The sequence below is a fragment of the Heteronotia binoei genome, chromosome 5, assembly GCF_032191835.1.
Source record: "Heteronotia binoei isolate CCM8104 ecotype False Entrance Well chromosome 5, APGP_CSIRO_Hbin_v1, whole genome shotgun sequence".
Classification (NCBI taxonomy): domain Eukaryota; kingdom Metazoa; phylum Chordata; class Lepidosauria; order Squamata; family Gekkonidae; genus Heteronotia; species Heteronotia binoei.
Genome location: NC_083227.1, coordinates 50,634,785 through 50,647,499, shown reverse-complemented (window position 1 = coordinate 50,647,499; position 12,715 = coordinate 50,634,785). Strand labels below are relative to the sequence as shown.

The following is a 12,715-nucleotide window of genomic DNA, read 5'->3' as shown; positions in this document are numbered from 1 at the left end:
CTGTAATATCCGTAGATTCCTCAACCCTACTGTCAGCCCCCATTATGCTGCTCCTGAGAGTCCACTGGCTTCCCAGTAAGTTCAGTACACAGAGAGGATATCAGCAAAAATTACTCCTTCCTCTAAGAAAATATAAGTTTTGGAAACTGCATAGTTGGATACAGGCCACTGATTATCCATTGAGTGGATGCAATTTGTTGGGAGATGCCAGCATTACCTATCACTGGTAACTGCTCCAGAGAGGGGAAGAGTGAGTACTGGGCCCAGAGCCTTGAGGTGGGGTAAGCCTTTTAAAAAGCCACAAAGCATAGAAGGGTGGAGGAGAGACCTGTTTGATGCATAGCAGGGAAGCAACGGGTTGAATTTAGAACCAGGTGATGCTGCAAACCACTGACCATTTAAGTTTTGACCCAACACTTGGTCTGAAGCTCCATGCATCATCACTCAGCCAAATCAGGCATCTGCAACCTGTCCTTAACCCCCCACCTGACACTCCTTGACAGAGGAGTCAAAAGCAGAGAAGCAATAAAACACATGGAAGACAGCCTAATGACAAGGCTGGCTATGGGGGGGTTGGCTACATCCAAGAGCTGGCCAGGGCTACGTAAGGATATGGTCTCAGTAAGAAGGCCAATGAAGGCCAAGATGCCCCTCCCCATGGGATAGTTCTGTCCCACAAGAGGATGGAGATAGGTACTAGTTGGCCTATGAAGTATGAGAACTGGTTTAAAGGGGGAGAAGGAGCCAACTGATGAGGACACATGAGGCCTTTGAAGGCAAAAGAGAGACACAGAGCAGAGAGGATGACTCAGGTGGCTGTCTTCCTTCTCACTTCTGAAGTGGCAGCAGGGCTACAGCAATGGTGGACATGGGAGGGTGGGACCAACACTCATCTTTCAAAAACATTTCTTTACAGAACACAATAGTCTATGTTCTTGAAATTTCCCAACCAAATATTTAACTTGTAATGATCAGACTAGGATCTGGGATACTCAAGTTCAAATCCCCACGTTTCCATGGAATCTTGTGTGATGACCCTGAGCCAGTCACTCACTCTCAGTCTAACCTACCACACAATTGTTGTGAGGATAAAATGAAGGAAAAGAGAATGATTCAAGTTGCTTTTAGATCCCCACTGTGGAGAAGGACAGGGTATAAATGAAGTAAAAAGGTAAATACAAGACAGTTTCAAAGAGTAGCCATGTTGGTTTACAAATAGAACAGCTAGATTCAAGTCCAATAGCACTTTAGAGACCAACAAGATTTTGAGGCTATAAACTCTTGAGAGTCAAAGTGAAGGGAGCTTTGACTCTCAAAAGTTTATTCTCTCCAAAACCTGTTGGACTCTAAGGTGCTACTGGAGTCGAATCAAGTAAATGCAAGTTACACAGACCCTAACCAAGTATAGTATTGCATTCCTAGAATATTGTTTTGCCCTAATTCACCCATGGCATGTGCTGATATGTGCTGGGAATTTAGGTTTGTCTTTGATTATCTGAAGATTGCAGTGATAAAAGTTCTAACGTAAACTTTCAGCTACATAAAGCGATAAATACAGTGCAGTGGCATTATCTCTACATTAAAGAATTGGCAATTTCCGCCTCAAGATAAAATGAAATGCAAATTAAGCAGAGAGAGGCAGGGAGGGAAGAGGAAACAGAATTAAAGCAAGACTGAAACCCAAGATGCTTTACTCAGATGTAAGGAAAATCAGGGACTGAGCCACTAACTGGCCTTCTTGCCTGTTTTATTTTTGCTTAATGTTTTCTTTCAGAGACAGCTATTCAGATCAGAAGCTACATGCCTGTCAAGTTTTGTTGGAGTCATCAAAAAGCATTTAAAAATAGTAAAACTGATCTTCCAAAACTCACTGTGCAGCTTCTAAATAAAATAGAAGTCCTTTGAAACAAAGTTAGAAAAAAAGGGGGAGGGGAACCTTCCACCACACTCAATCTTTGAGTGTACCCTAACAGGTGTAGAACAGTTCAAAGTGAAGTGGCACTGACTACTGAAGCCACAAACCACCTGGCAAATCACTCCCTCTCCAAATCCTAAAAAGTAACAATAAGAACATTATTTCTCAGGGACAGTGGCTAAGTGATAGAGCATCTCCTTGGTAAGCAGAAGGTCCTAGGCTCAATCCCCGGCATCTCCAGCTAAAAAGGGTCCAGGCAAGTAGGCGTGAAAAACTTCAGCTTGAGACCCAGGAGAGCTGCTGCCAGTCTGAGTAGACAATACTGACTTTGATGGACCAAGGGTCTGATTCAGTATAAGGCTGCTTCATATGTTCATAGGATAATGGTGTAAGCCAGTGAAAACTATCCAAGTAAAAGTGATGGTATGAGAGGGCCCCACATTTCACTGAAGGAGTAAATTGGAGTGTGTCCCTCCCAATGTATTATTTGTTTAGATATTTATACCATTTCTCTCCCAAAGTGACTTTTATTATTCTCCCTTCCTCCATTTTATCTTCATGACAACCATTCTGTGAGATGGATCCAAGTGGGCAGCCGTGTTGGTCTGAAGAAGTTGAACAAAGCAAGAATCAAGTTGCAGCTTTAAGACCAACCAAGTTTTATTCAGAACGTAAGCTTTCATGTGCTCTCTACCTGATCCTCTCATCTGATGAAGTGTGCTCAGAGAGCACACGAAAGCTTACGTTCTGAATAAAACTTGGTTGTTCTTAAAGCTGCAACTTGATTCCTGCTTTGTTCAACTGTGAGTAGATTAGGCTGAGAGAAAGAGTGAATGGTCCAAGGTAGGGTGAATTTGATTTAAATCACTTGATTTAAATCATGGTATGCTACATAAAGGCTCATTCTTGATGGCAATAATCCAGATGAAGGTTTCATCTTACTATAATTACTTTTCAGGCTAGTTTTTGTTATATCAGAAAATTAATGATTGGTTATTTGACACCAGTGATGGCCCACCCATTAAGCAAATTAGGCATTTGCCTAGGACGTGGGGGTGTGTGCCAAATTGGGCCTCCCCCACTCCCGGGTGATATCAACTGCCTGCTTCTGCAGTGCCCTCACCACCTGCACCCTTCTGCCCCCCTGCAGGCCATGGTCAAAACTGGAAAAGGGCTGGGAGGGTGAGCAGATGTGTGACCACCTAGCAAGATTCTGTGCACTGCAGAGGCCTGTGTGCTGTCCGGCTCCTGTTGCTCCACCTCCCTTCCAGAACATCTAGAAGGGAGATGGAGTGACAGCCCCTGGACAGCATGCAGTCTTTGCAGCACTCAGAGTCCTGCTGGGCCATTGTGTGGGTGCTGTGCACACCCTCCCCATCCTACTCTGCCACAGCACCTTCAGAGGGTGGAAGGGTACAGGCAGTGGGGCAGTGAGGGCACCGTGGAGGAGGGTGATGGTGTGGCCTTGCCTTGGGCATTGCATGCTGCCGGGCTGCCCCTCTTTGCCACTTGAAACAGAAAATAATGAAATCATTACAAGATTAATTATCTCCAGTTTAATAGATTAATCATTCATACTTGAAGAACTTTTCTTATATAGTTTATTGGAAAGAAAAAAATAATCATTAATTATAACCATTTAAATTGTTTTATTTAACTAAAACAATTGCATTACATATGTATTCTTATATTTCTTAAACATCCATGAGGATACACTCACAAAGATCTCAAGACTTCTGGAGTATTCTGTTCAAAAAAATTCACTTTCATTTGTACTGCCTGCTCCACCCTCCTCACACTTAGCTTTCAGCATCTCCTCCTTATATCACATAGCATATGCATTCTTGTATTTCCTTAACATCCATGAGGATACAACTAGGAAAGATCTCAAGACTCCTGGTGTATTTTGTTCAAAAAGTTTCACTTTCATTTGTTCTGCTTGCTCCACCCTCCTCACACTTAGCTCTTAACATCTCTTCCTTATCCAGACCTATTCCACCCCAAACTATCTTATATTCATTGAACTCCTTGACACTTAGCACTTAAGAGAGAAGGGGCTGAATCTATATGCATACATTTGCAGAGGACCAATAGAACAGAGGCCTCTTGACTGTGTATGTTTATGACATTTTCTTGTTGTGAAGAAGAGGCATGTTATCTCTGCAGACACAAATTCACAGTTTTGGAAACTGCAAAACCAAGCATCTGTGATAATGTCTTCTAGATAGAAAAATTGCTCAAATAACCTTACAAAAACCTCTGGGAGAGAATGACATTGTGAATGGATTAATGAAATTCATTTACCAAAATTTTTTAACATTGCATAAATCTACAGCTTCATGCTACATAATTTAAAACGAATCCATATTTTATGATGAATAACATTTGAACTATAATGTATCTTAAGTAGAAAACTATATTTAGATTTTTCCTCAAAAAGCATTCTATTAAAATCCAATTCAAATAAAATGGTTTAAATTTTTAAAATCAATTTAAAAAAATATTTTTATGCACCCTGGTCCAAGGTCACTCAGCAAGCTATCACAGCATTCTGACTTAGGTCTCCCAGATCCTAGTCTGACACATTCAAGAACACACTACTTTTTCTAAAGGTGAATGCTAGCTGACTTGAGCTTAGTAGCTTTTAAGCAACTACACTAATGTCCTAAAAACATTTTAAAACAAGAAATATTGCACTCAAGTGAATCATTGTTGCCCACCATTAAAAAAACCCCACTATTATTTCCGGCAACCAAGGCGTTTTATAGTGTAATCTACAAGGTTACTCTAGTCTGACCAGTGAAATCAGACTGGAGGAACCCTGCATAGGATTGTGCTGTACCAGCATCTAAGGTATCATTGCATCTAAGGTACCACAGAGGCCACTTCTAGCTGGTCCCACTAATTTGGCAAGGAATTATCAGCAGGAATTTCATTTAAGAAAATAAGAAAATCCATGTTGGGGGTGGGGATCAGTGAAACATTTGGGGTAGAGGAACTAGATACTAGGAAACAGCCACCTAGGAGTATATCTTAGCCATATGTTCTTTTCTAAAATCAATCATTCTGTACAGTTGAAGTGTATAAACTTTTAGAAAGATCATATTAGATCTCTGCATTCACTTGGAGCCAAATACAACCCACCGGAATAATGAATACTCGCAAAAAGATGCTTTTGTTCTTTGCCTTCTGGAAGATTCAACCAGCTGCTAATTGGCATTGCATTTCAGTGCCATTTGCAAGTTGATTATGTAAACAAGCTTCACTATCAGTAAGAAACAGTCTTACACATTCTGTGTCTTTAAGAGAACAGGATATTGATGATCCTAGGCAGTTGACAACCCTAATGGCAGCTTTTACACATATTAAGACCAGAACAAGACAAAGTACATAGATAAGGGCAAAAATACTACTTGGGGCACATAAATGGGACATATTGGTTCAATTGATGTAGTTATGTTCCTAAAAGGAGACTGCTAAGTCAAACAGCTCTGTAAAAGTTATTAATAACACTAGTAATCAGAAGGATACATCCACAGTATCATAATTCCTTACATATAAATAACACAGGAGGGGACAACTGGAGGAGGCAGCAACTACCAGCTGACTGCCCATTAAGCTACTATGCTGGAGTATCCTGTGAAGCTTCTCCAGGACACTTTTCATGCTGAGAATTCCTCCCAGGAGAACTGTGATAACCTTGTCTATCAGCCCTGCAAGCTCCTACTGAAACACATCCTTAACTGTGCAGATCTTTTACTGCTATATGGCATAGCTGAGAAGTGGCCTTCCCACCCACACTAGTGCTGGATCACTCTCAGCCCAGCCCCATTTACTTTTGGTTGGGCTGCTCATGTCACAAAACTACTGCCCAACCTCTTTTCCCATATTTTATTTTTTAAAATTACACAGGATGAAGAATGACTACAATGAAACAGCTTTATAGGAGATATCAACATATATAATTTTGGGCCACTGTGTGACAGAGTGTTGGACTGGATGGGCCATTGGTCTGATCCAACATGGTTTCTCTTATAATGCATGGCAAATGATTAACAAGGCCTTTAGTCCCCCGAGCCAGCTCAAAGTCATCACAGTACTGCTTCTGCCACCAGAGAATCCAATCTGAATATGTGGGATCAATACAAGATTCACAGCTTAGTCTTGATTGGTAGATGCACTATTTGCTGCCCAGTACCTCCTGAGCCACTGCAAGAAAGAGAGTAGTCTGACTTCCCAATGCAAAGATAAATGCAAACTTGAAATACAGATCCCTATTACAAATGTCATTGACAGTCCTAATAATGCTAAATACTCTGAACACCTTAATGCTTCATGAATTAGCAGAAATCCAAGAAACAAAATGACTCTGCTAATAGGAACAGTTCAATACCAATGCAATCAGCACTTTTTAAAAACAGGCAAAGAGAAAAACTGGTCATATCACACGCATTTAAGCTTCGAAATGAAACAGCTGTAAATCTGGTAATTAAGGGACATAATTAATCTGTTCAGAGCAAACGTGCCAATGGCTCCAACTGGCACAGAAATTTACCACAACAAAAATCAGTGGAAGGTTATTGGTTTGTTGTTTTAAATGGCAGCCAGTCTGGAGTATTAAGTGCAAGAAAAAACTGAACTGGAATTCCAAAGCCATTAAGCAGAAGGACAAATTAACAAGACAGAACTGTAAACACAATGTACAAGCAACAAAATGAAACCAAAGCAAGCAAAATGTTATCACTTGAGTGTTTACAAAGCTTTCCAACAATAGCCTGGTTAGTTTTCACCTGGAAGTTAGCCAATGAAAAGAAGTGTAGTGATTTTTATGCAAAGTTCTTTTAAATGTCTTATTCAACCAGAAACAGCAACATCTAAATGTAAAAAATGGTGTGTGTGTGTGTGTATATAATTTTTAAGATTCTTATGGCCAAAATCTGCCCAGGGCCTTCATCATGTCACAAGTATTCAAAGAGCAATACAACAAAATGACTACTGGGTCCAAAGCAAGAACTTCTGGATGAAAACAATTATGCAATTTGCCACAGAAGGGACAGATTCATGCCATGCTGATGTCCAGGGAACTTAAAGCATATCAGTCCACATAACCTACTTCCTACTGACTTCCCAAGAGTCAACAGTCCACCCCTAAAGTACTACTAAAGTCATGCTTTTCTCCCTCTCAAGTGTATCACACTGTTGAACCAAAAATCCAGAAATATATAGGTTTCTTGGGGCTGGAGAAGACACCTGTACTTCAGTCTTGTCTTCTGTCTCTCTTTGTCTCCTACTTATTATGTCCTGCCCTTCTTCCAAAGACTCCGTCTTCCCTGTTTATCCTCACAACCATGTGAGGCAGATTACATTGAGAATACGATAGGCTCAACATCATCCATAGAGCTTCATGTCATCACAAGGAACTGTCATTAGCAGACCATTAACAGGTCTCTGGGAAAAACATTCTCCAAGACTCTCTCATTTTCTCCCTTTGAATAGTCCAACCCACACTGCTATGATCAGGCCTTGAAGCAGAAGTGAGTGCTCCCTTTCAGTTCATCTTGACATACTGGCAGAAGTGGGAAAAGGAAGACAGAAGGAAAGCCCATTTCTTCTTCACGGGAAATTGACTTTCATTTGTGAGCTCTGTTGTGCCCTTTCTTTCATGGTCTAGATTTTCCCTTCCCAAGCCCTATTCCAGGCAGCACTGCAGGGCCCAGGAAGCACATCAACTGATTTGGAATACTCACTTGTGGAGCTGTGATACACCCCAGCACCAGAGAGTTTGAGTCATATGAGGAAAAAAGGTAAAAGTAGAAATGAAAAAAATCAACATCTCAGATATGTAGAAAATAACTGGTTCCTTCTTTATTTTTAACTCATGGGACATCCCCCCCCCACAAGAAAAATGGGTATAATATACTTATTTTCTTGTCCTATTTAAACATTAAGTACATAATATAATTTATGTTTAACTTTACATAAATGTATTCAGTTGGGTATATTTACAAAATTCAGAACTGCGTGCCATTTCATTTTATTCAAACCATCATTACAAATATGCCCTGTGTGATCAATGAAACAGCAAGCTAAGACATCCTGGAGTTAGATACTGCCAAGAGGAAGTTTGAAAAACAGAAACTATCAATATATTCAGAATCCAAAGGACAGACTCCATATACATTATCCAGCAAGAATTATTTTGAAAGAGCATGAAAAAATCAACATCCCTTCAAGTAAGACTGAATACAGTCTGTCAATAGTTCTTGTGAGAGCTGAAAGTGCTTTGAGAAATGCCAGTGTGCATACATTCTTTTCCACTACTGACACCTCATAATGTTAGGTATCATTTTGCATAGTTATTATCACAAAGCATTTTTGGGAAGAGAAAGGCAGTTACAGTAATATTTCAAAATCTTGTTTTAAAAATCATTTCAGTTATTATTCTAAATGACAGAATATTTAATAAGAGGTATTTATATTACCTCCACTGGAAAAACAGAAAAGTGAGAACAAAAACAATTTTTTCTCATTTTGTTTAGGCTTTCACATCTTTAAGAAGAACCAACATTACAAAACACCCTCCCCCTGCAAAAAAAAAAATTACCTCCATGTATCTTATCAACACAAACAATGCACTAGGTAGATATAAAACACAAAAATCCCTGTATCTGACCATAAGCCAATCACATCTAGATTCTTTCTTGTCTAACACAAAAGACATTTCATATACATACCCCAGGCATCTTCCAATATGTAAAAAAAGGCTAAGGTTTCAGTTTTGGCTTGCCAGAGAACAAATATAAATTTGTCCACAAGCTCTGCAAAGACAGGCAGATATCCATGTGGTGTAAAGTCAGTGTCTAAATTGTAACTAGAAGGCAAAAATTTAGTTTGCAGGACCAACTTGCCCTTTAGGAACATTCACGGAGATTCTCTACCTGGATGATGAGTTTAAGAGCTGCACACATCAGAATCACAGGACTCTCCTGATGAGACTGTAATTACAATCCTATTTACAGTCAAACTGTACAGAAAGGGGTTTTTTTTTACTGCACCCATCAGATTGCAGAATGATTATCTGATAATTTGAGCGAGGCCTTTCCAGTTCTGATCCTTACTAACAACTACCCTTGCTCTTTGATGGTTTTCAAACTCTGTATAAACCATGAGGCAACTCCTACCAGACTCCTACGTCATCCTTGAAAAACAGTACACATGCCGGGATTTGCTACCCACTGGAGAAGCTCATAGGTTAGTCTAAGTGCTAATAGCTAATGCCAAAGTACTTTAACTAGTATTTTTTTTTTCTGGAGATCATTTATACATAGAAAAGGTGGATCAAAAGGCATCAATTCACAACTGACATCCCCACCAGTGACAGTGTTCCTCCTACTGAGAATTCTGAACAGAAGCTAGAACTTTTTAGAACTTTTTTTAAACTTTTCATTTACAGTAACTAATAGAAGACATAGACATTGCACAAAAATCACAGGTTAATAATTAACATACAATGGTCTGCATTTTATTTCAGAGAGATGTAGATTTTTAAAAATTCCACACAGCAACCAAACAGGAATTGATCTGGAAGTGTTTCATAAATGCATAAGTGACAGAAGCCAAAATAGCCAGTAACACATAACACTTGATTTTAGAAGCCTTTGGAAAAAACACAGCATTTCAGAATCATGCAGTAAGCAACAGTCACAAGTGTATGTTCAAACACACTTAGAAATGCCATTAAAAATAACAAAAAATGTGTATTAAGCAAACAAACAACATTTTGCTTCTTCAAAGAGGTTGCAGACATCACCACCAGCCTCAGATATCTATACATTCATAAGATATGTAAACAAACACATCCATGACACACGTATATATTACATAAGTCCTAGCCTTTCAGTGTTAGGGGAAATATGATTAATCCTCCATGACATGCTCTGAACTTTCCGTTCAGATAAGTTCTTCCTCCTCCTTCAGACCTACTGGCAATGGATGTCATTTGACCTGCAGACTTCACTCCAAATAAGGATCAGAGAAACAAACAGTGACATTATTCCTCTAACCAATTATCTGCCTGCGTTTACTGCTCAAGCCTAGAGACTAGTTTGCTAAATGCATAATAAGGCAGGAGGGAGAAGGAAGATTTAATAGCAGTGAGGGAAAAATAGCTCCACATTGCACTTAAATGGACATAGCACTCATTGGACAATGCCAGATGAAACCAAGCAAAAACAACAGCTGGGATCTCATACACTGGGCCAGAAGCACCAGGAGGTTCAAAAGAAGGCTCAATGTGTCAAGAGAACATGTTGCCATAACAAGAGGAAAGAGGTTAGATGGCCTTTAGAACATGGAAGCTGCTACAAAGTAGATTGGATGATCCCTTATTCCTGCTTGTCTTTCTCCAGCTGGCTGCTAAGAGGTTCATGTGTCTATACACTCCATTCCGTATTTACACTTCAGGAAACTCACACTCTTCCTCATTCCAATACCTGTTTGGAACTCCCCCCCCCCCTTCAGCAGTGCTTATTCTGTGAATTTAGGAAGGGATGACTCTTGGCTCTTTCTTATATGCGCAGGGTAATGCAGATTGCCAATTTGGGATCAGAACTACATGACCCTTGAGGTCCCTTCCACCTCTATGCTTAATTCCAAAGTTCACTCCTTCCCAGGCTCACATCCCACCCTAGAGAACCTGACCTGGACCAGGATTCCCAAAAAGGAAGCCTTAGAAACATGCCCCCCCCCCCAAGCCCAAATTCAGTCTTGGAACAAGTGAAGTCATAATAAAGAGGCTTATCAACCAATGAGGGTTGCTAACAGAGACAAACGCTGCTTTGCCAGTCCCACCTCCCCTCATTTGCAGGCGGTGTTGCCCCCCCCCCACCAAAAGGGGGAGTAAACAATCGGAACCGGGTCTGCAAACCGGGGCGAGGGCAGGATCTCCGCGAGCCTCCCCACCCAAAAAAGAGAGAGAGAGGAGAGGGTGCCTGGGATTGCAGAGGACACCCCAAGGCGAAGGAGGGCTCGAGGCATAAACAAGAGGTTACCCGAGAGCATTCCGCGGCGCCCAGGAAGCCCAGCCAGGCTCATCAAGCAGGCGGCGAGAGCTCCCCGAGGGCCCCCAGGGGACCAGCAGCAGCTTCTCCTCCGCCAACTTCACACACCCGCTCGTCCTCCCACCCCACCCCCATCCGACCCCGGCTGTCCGACTTACCCACTCCAGTACCCTCAGGAAAGCCAGGGGCTCCTTCACCGCCCGGAAACTCCCCTTGGAGGCGAGCTGAGGAGAAGACAAGAGAACATCAAGAGAGAGGGCGCAGGGTCACCGCCCGCTTGAGGGGGCCCTGGCGAGCCTCCCTTCCCCTCCCGGCCGCCGGTCTCCCTCCCCCAGGCGCGCCCTCCCTCCCTTTACCTGGTTGACAGTCTCCATCCCTGCCCGGCTCTCAGCGCGCGAAGTTCAGCTCTCCGCCGAGGCGGCGTCCAGGTGCCAGGAGCGCGCGCCGGGGAGGCTCTGGGGCCACTGGCTGGCGCCGCGGAAGGAGCCCGGGCAAGAGCGAGGCGAAGGCAAGCGGAGCTCCCTGCCAGCATCCACGCCCGAGCCGAGCGCGCTGGGCGGGGGGAAAGAGAGGAGGGGGACGGGCTGCCTGGGCTCGCGGCTCTGCCTCGCGATGGTATAACTGTGTGTGTGTGTGTGTGTGTGCGTGTGCTGCGCGCGCGTGTCTATCCGTGTGCAACTGGCCCGGGCCGTCAGTCGAGGGTGCCGAGCGCGGGGGCAAAAAAGCTCAGCCCCCCTCGCCGCCGCCTTTCGCCAGGTGCCCACCGCGCAGCTCGGGAATGGCGGAGCGGGCTGAGGAGAAATCAGCCTTCCCGAAGGTCCCGCAGTCCCCTCAGCCTAATGGAAGAGAAGTGGCTGGCAGGCGGGCGGAGAAAGGCAAGGCAAGAAGAGGGCTCGAGGTGGGGTTGTAGCGCTTCGCTCGCACTTCTGGTTTCCCGCGCGAAATCCAAGCCCGCCCCGTGGGGATTCGCGGCGGGCCATCCGCACCGCGTGGCAACCGTACGTCACGCGGGAAATCCGCGACTCGAAAAAAGAGAGGGCGCGGGAGAAAGCTTTTAAATGCTAGACTGTTTCGAACCCTTCCCAGTGCCTTAAATGCCCTCCACCGCTGCTGTTAGTGCTCCCGCGTCCAGACCCCTCAGCCAGGGAAGTCCAGGCAGCCCCAGCCAATACTTGGAGCCTAGCTGAATGCGAGACTGATTGCGGAGTCTATGTGCGCCCAATCCGCTCCTGGGGGGTGTTTATTCGAAAGGTAGCTGTTAAATACTGGGCTGGATGCATGAGGAGACGTAGTTGCGGTAAATCAAAGTTCTTTACTGTGATTTCAGCATGGCAAAGGTTAAACTAAGACTGCGAAACGGGGACATCTATATACACACCTAAGTTCCCGAGCCAGAACGTCATTGGGTCATTTGAATGACCAGGGGGATGGTGATTGGTCCAGGAAAGCAGAGATTTGGATCCTGCTTCCCATTGTTCCCAAGTTCAGTGCTTAAGGCTCCAATGAGCCAGGCAGGGACTTCCCACACACATGAAACATAAAGTCCACATGCACAACAACAGCCCTACCAGTTCAGTGGTGGCATGTTTTCAGACACAACAGTGTTACTTTAGGACTGGGCTGTTGCCAGTACTTTCACCCTGGAAGTGAGCTCTGTTGAAATGGGTGAAAGGTTTTGCCTAGGGTTGGGATTCGGTTGCATCCAGCGGCAGAGTTTGGGAAAGGGTGGGATGTCAATGGG

At 43.3% G+C, this 12,715-nt stretch overlaps 1 protein-coding gene across 1 annotated transcript in view; it reads right to left on the bottom strand.

Moving 5' to 3' along the window:
- SYNPR (synaptoporin) overlaps positions 1–11,521 on the bottom strand; it is a 289,559-nt gene extending 278,038 nt beyond the window's left edge. The window contains exons 1-2 of the mRNA XM_060239446.1: positions 11,331–11,521; positions 11,133–11,198 (exon numbers count right to left, since the gene is read on the bottom strand). Of these exons, the coding sequence (XP_060095429.1) occupies positions 11,133–11,198; positions 11,331–11,348 (84 nt within the window). The 5' untranslated portion in view covers positions 11,349–11,521. The remainder of the gene's footprint in view (positions 1–11,132; positions 11,199–11,330) is intronic.
- Positions 11,522–12,715: the final 1,194 nt, after the last annotated feature.